The 6,000-nt window shown below is 51.9% G+C and overlaps 1 protein-coding gene across 2 annotated transcripts in view; it reads left to right on the plus strand.

The window, feature by feature from the left end:
• Window positions 1-2,358, plus strand: part of DNMT3A (DNA methyltransferase 3 alpha) — a 96,933-nt gene extending 94,575 nt beyond the window's left edge. For both annotated transcript variants that reach the window (XM_064494693.1, XM_010992957.3), the window contains 2 exons: window positions 13-131; window positions 912-2,358. In XM_064494693.1, the coding sequence (XP_064350763.1) occupies window positions 13-131; window positions 912-1,053 (261 nt within the window). In that variant the 3' untranslated portion in view covers window positions 1,054-2,358. The remainder of the gene's footprint in view (window positions 1-12; window positions 132-911) is intronic.
• The last annotated feature ends 3,642 nt before the right edge of the window (window positions 2,359-6,000 follow it).

Below are 6,000 nucleotides of genomic sequence, written 5' to 3' on the forward strand. Positions count from 1 at the left end.
CTCATCTTCTAGTTCAGCAAAGTGAGGACCATTACTACTAGGTCGAACTCCATAAAGCAGGGCAAAGACCAGCATTTCCCCGTCTTCATGAATGAGAAAGAGGACATCTTATGGTGCACTGAAATGGAAAGGTACCCATTCGTGCTGGTGTTGGGGCTGTGTGCTGCGTTCTGATTGCCGTCTTGGAGGAGGGATCTCTGCCTCTCCGTACCAGGCTCGGATTCCCTGCAGATACCCCATGAGCAGTGGGTTTTCCCAAACATTTCCCAAGATGGCAGATTCCTGGGGAGGATTCCTGTGCATTATAAGGCTGGTTTAAATTAAGAGATATCTAGGAACCAACCCATGATGCCTTGGCTCCCCATGGTCCTGCTAAACTCCAAGGAAACATTGCAGTTACTCATTTTAGGTACTTTGCAAACCAGGTCAGTGTGGGGCCAGGTGGGCCTTACAGCCTCAGCTCCCTGACTTGGTGCAGACTGGACTCACAGGCTAGATAGACTCTTCATTCTCGGGGTGACTGCGATTTAGCCAGACAAAGGGACTGTTCACACAAATAGCTGGCACAAGCAGGAACTTCTGACGTCAGGCAAGAGTCAGGCCCTCTTGCAGACAGAGTTCTCCCTCCTCTTAGGCGGAAGATGCTAGGGATGTATATTTATTACACACAGACTCGAAATGCCGCTGTGGGTCTCAGTCTCAGGCAGACTGTGTCGTGGGGGTGTTTTTCCACAAACGCTAACTTTGCTTCTACTGTGTGGTACGTCTCTAGGCAGCGGTCATGTTAACTTACCTTCAAACCCACAGAAAGTAGCTGGGCGCCCGAGCCTGGACTTTGTTATTAAGGACAGAAGATGCGGCGGATTCGCCGGGGCCAGCGTTCACCCCTGCCCTCTGCCTTTTCTCCCCAGGGTGTTTGGCTTCCCTGTCCACTATACCGATGTCTCCAACATGAGCCGCTTGGCGAGGCAGAGACTGCTGGGCCGGTCGTGGAGCGTGCCGGTCATCCGCCACCTCTTCGCTCCGCTGAAGGAATATTTTGCTTGTGTGTAAGGGACATGAGGGCAAACCGAGGTAGTGACGCAAAGCTAAACAAACAAACAAACAAACAAAACACAGCAAAACACATGAGGATGGAGAGAAGTATCAGCACCCAGAAGAGAAAAAGGAATTTAAAACAACAAAAAAACCCACAGAGGCGGATATTCCGGAGGGCTTTGCCTTGCAAAAAGGGTTGGACATCATCTCCTGATTTTTCAATGTTAATCTTCAGTCCTATTTAAAAACAAAACCATGCTCCCCCCCACCCTCCCCACCCCCTTTTTTTCGGTCAAACCTTTTGTTTTCTACTCTTTTCAGAGGGGTTTTCTGTTTGTTTGGGTTTTTGTTTCTTGCTGTGACTGAAACAAGAGGGTTTATTGCAGCAAAAAAAAAAAATCAGTAACAAAAAATAGTAACCATACCTTGCAGAGGAAAGATGGGAGAGAAGGAAAAAAGGAAATTCTATAGAAATCTATATATTGGATTTTTTTTTTTTTTTTTTTTTTTTTTTTTACTATGTATCTTTTTTTGTTGTTGTCTCTAGCCTGATCAGATAGGAGCACAAACAGGGGACAGAATATAGACACTCAGGTGGCAGAGTTCCCTCCCAGCCACTGAGCTGTCTTGCCAGCACCATTCCTGGTCATGCAAAACACAACCCAACTAGCAGCAGAGAGACGAGAACACCACACAAGACCCTTTTATACAGTATTCAGGTGCCTACCACACAGGAAACCTTGAAGAAAATCAGTTTCTAGAAGCCGCTGTTACCTCTTGTTTACAGTTTATATATATATGATAGATATGAGATATATATATAAAAGGTACTGTTAACTACTGTACAACCCGACTTCATAATGGTGCTTTACAACAGCGAGATGAGTAAAAACATCAGCTTCCACGTTGCCTTATGTGCAAAGGGTTTTAACCAAGGATGGAGAAAGGGAGACAGCTTGGAGGTGAACGGTGACCATGGTGGAGTATTTTCTTCCCCTTGGTGTTTAACCAGGTGAAGGAGGGGAATTTGGGAAGAGCGTGCTCCCGCTTCTCCCTGCCAAAAAAGGGGGTGAGATTCGGTGGTCGGGACCGTGGAAAGCTGAGAGTGGGGTCCATCCAGGCTCACGCAATAACCTTTTGATTTTTTTTTCGAAAAGGAGACTCCCTCGGCAAGATGGCAGGATGAGGGGTCTTCATTCCCAATTTCTCACATTAGCCGATTCGAGGGCTCCTTGCGGTGGGATCAGAAAAAAATCCAGAGTGCGGGCAAGTGACAGTTCAAACCCCACCTGGAGCAAATAAAAAAACATACAAAACGTACTGGTGCTTTCCTGTCTAAGTCGCTTTTTGTGTGTTCTTTTATGAGGCCCCCACCATCCACCCTCTGTGCACAAGGCGGCTTCCGGCCCCTGGAACGTGATGTTTTTGGTCATCTCCAAAGGCTGCAGTTTTATACTGGGAGGCTGATGACACCTTTTGTTATAATTATTCTTATGGTTCTGGTTATAATTATGTTTGTTTTCAGATTTTCTTTAAGAAAACAAAAACCCAACCCCCCCTCCCTTTAGGTTTCAAACCAAGGTGCGGGGAGCAGGGTGCTTCTAAGTTAGTGGTGGCCCTGGTGCCCTGGCTCCCCACCCCTCGGGCCAGGTGGGCCACCGGGCGCAGCGGACAGCTGGAGTCCCCAAGGCCGGCCTTCCGGACGCGTCCCTCTTCTCTTCTGCTTCCCTCCTCTCGAGTCACGTGTGTCAGGGCTAGAGGGAGGACCAGGCCGTCTCTCTCCTCGTGTGTGTGATTGGAGTGGTGTGTATTTCTTTTCTAGTACTTGGTCTGATGATAGCTGTGCTCTTACCTCGAGTCAGCAGCACCTGGAGCCCCAAGTGCACGACACTTGGTTCCGCTTCCCACTGAGGCAGGCAGCCTGACGTTGGCGGTAGGCAAGGGCAGCGTGGGTGGCTCCAGGGTGAGGGCCCAACGGGCAGATGCCTGCCTGGACAGATGGGGTGTAGATATGTGGCATATAGAGATATATATTTTATAATGGGAGGGGGGAATGGCACCTCCTGGGACTGGCAGGGCTGGGAGGTGTGCTGTCAAGCACATGGTCCCACGTTCGCATCCCTAGAAAGATAGGGCCTATGGTGATAGGCACTATATAAATACATAGATAGGGTTATGTATAAGAAATATTATGGAGTGGGGAGCGGGGGAAGGAGGCTCAGAATACTGAGTCTTGGACCCCACCGCAGACAAGCCCCACACCAATCAATCAATCCCACACACACACACAGGAACATGTTTCTCTACGATGCATAACAGATGCGTGTGCGTGCACACACACATACACGCACACACACACGCACACATACACAGACACAGCCAGGGAGCTCCCAGCGCTATTCTCCCCAGGATCCAGGACTTTGCGGAGTCGGCCCTGCAGCTCTTTACCTCTGTTGCCCTGATTGCAGGTAGACTGTCAATCCCAGAAGTTGCTAGGTGCTGAAGGCAGGAAAAGGAGGAGGTTTTCTTTTAGCAGGTGCTCTCCTCTAGCAGGTAGCGTTCTATCTCTTTTGCCCCTGGTGATGTCACAAGATTCTTCTGTTAGCAACCTGTGACACTGACCTGCAACCCTAGGCACCGTCAAGTCCGCCCTCGACTCCCCCTACCTATTCTCCCCCGACCAAAATGAAATTGATGTCCAGGGCTGTCTTGGCTAGGGGGCTTCCATTGGAAAAAGAAATGGGACAGTGAACCTCACCTTTTGAATAAATCAAATTGGTAATTGTGACAAAACTAAACCAAGCTTTGAATCCCTTGCTCATTGCTCAGGAATAAGTTCACAGCTGGTGGCCATGGTCTCCTGCTCCTGTTAAGGGGGCTTAGTCCCAGATCCCAAGCTTCTCATTTCCTTGTCAGATTGGTTTTTAAGATCATACCCAGTTGCTTCCTGCCAGCTCCGTGCTGTGATGGCAGGTGGTGCCGGTGGGCCCCCCAGGGTTGGAGCAGCTTGGGGGATCCCGCTACCCCTCCCTTGTTGGAGTCTGTACCTAATTGTGGTGCTCACCCTGCCCCCTCCTCCAGCCCAGCTCCATCTTCCTGGGGAGCCCACTGGCACCACTCTAGGAGGGCTGGGGGAGGAGGACTGCCACAGGCAGTCCAAGGTGCTCCCTCCCCTGCCGGCCAGCGCTAAGGTCTTCCCAGCCCCAGTGTCAGGACAGAGCCTCTTCCTCTGCAAACAGACCTCCCAGCTCTTCTGGCTCTCCTAGGCCTTTGTCCACTGCATGTGTGCAGGAGTTTGTCTTTCCCCGTGGCCCAAGCTCCACCCAGGGGGTTGGTGTGGGGAAGAAACTTGGTAGCCAAGGATGTGGTAAGCCTGAGGGGTCAGTGTGGGTCTGCCAGCTTGCTCAGAGGAGGCCTGGTTGTTGGCGACTAATACACGTTCCTCCAGGTCCAGCAACCTGACTAGGCCCCAGAACGGACCAGATGCACCCTCGTAGGGATGAGAGTTAACAATCACCAGCTTTTCCTCCAGCCACACCCGTGGGCTTGGTCCCACAGTGGAACTTGGTAGGGTGCAGGGGGCCTCGGGAATGTGCCAGCGTGGCCATGCTGGGGTGTTCTTAACCTACTTCCAACCCTGGGGGGCTTCTGGGGACAGGAATCTGGTCACCTTCTAAAAGGGAGCTGTGCTTCAACAGGCTGAGGCAAGATCGTGCTAAGATTCAGGTGGAAGATTCTGTGTGTGAGGCTGAAGGTAGAGGCAGTGGGGCAGGAGAAACCAAGAAGGCCTAGGGAAAAATCAGGAGTGTGTTCCCAGTGGGGCGTTCTTTCTAAAGAGCAGGCCCATTTACAAATCCCTGAGAATGAGGGCCTGAGGATGATGCCCCCATCTGCCTACAGGTGCCAAGTGGAGTTCGGTGCCAAAGAGATCTGTGGCTCTTGTCTGGGGGAGGTAGCCGGGGGCTCAGGTGGGTTGCACAGCCCTGGGTCACCTGCCCGAGGAGGAAGCTAGTCTCCAGCTGGCTGGTGCTGACCCCCTTCCCCAGCGAATGACTGAAGAGCAGTAGGCTGGGAGGCAGCGGGTGACGACGGTCTTGCAGTTGGTGGATGACAGCCTGGGTGTGCACTGTCCGCTTTTCTTTCTAGACCCCAGAACCTTCCTGCTATTGAACGTTCTACCAGGAAGCAAACTTCCCAAAAGAGCATCCAGGACTGCTTAGCTTTTGAGACAGGCCTGGGAGTGGCTGGCTGGCAAAGGTGCCTGTGTGAGTTTTTGGTGAGTCACTAGGGTGCAGATTGGGACAGGCAGACCCGGCAGGGAGGTGGTGGGCTGGTGGACACTGAACTTGTCTAATGAGGACCAGCTCCCCATACTTGCCACTTAGCCGGCAATTCTGGGGACGTCTTGATGGGGATAACTCACCATATCCAGCGTGGGAAGGTCTGTAACAGGAGCAAGGGAGGGACCATCTCAGCAGAGCCATCTGGGGAAGGTTCTTTGGGAAAACTGCCATGGGTAGTCTTCGTCTCTCTGATGATACAAGTATATAAAGTGGGTCTCAAAGGCAGTTTTGAATTCCTGTTGCTGCTCCGCTTTGTGCAGAGATGCTGTGGCACTGGTGTCGTTCAGAGGTGTCGTTCTCAGGAAGCTTGCATGGTTAGGGCCATGGGGCCTGCCTGGCACCATGAGGGCTGGTCGTTTCCTGTGGTCAAAGTAGCAGCCGAGCCAAGGTGCTGGTGAGAACTGGGTTTCTAGCCAGGCCCCGTTTCGATCCCAGGAGGGGAGGAATCTGAACTGGTCATCAGGTTTGGTCTCATCTGGACGTGTCCAGCACTTGTGATTAGAGGTGACACTGGAGTTGTCCTGCCCTCTGGCAGGAGGCAGCTGAAGCCTTTCTTCCACCTCTGGAGGGATGGCGTGGAGCTGGGATGGCCTTCCCGGCCGTTCCCTGCTGAGACAGG

Source organism: Camelus dromedarius, chromosome 15 (assembly GCF_036321535.1).
Source record: "Camelus dromedarius isolate mCamDro1 chromosome 15, mCamDro1.pat, whole genome shotgun sequence".
In the NCBI taxonomy this organism is placed as follows: Eukaryota; Metazoa; Chordata; class Mammalia; order Artiodactyla; family Camelidae; genus Camelus; species Camelus dromedarius.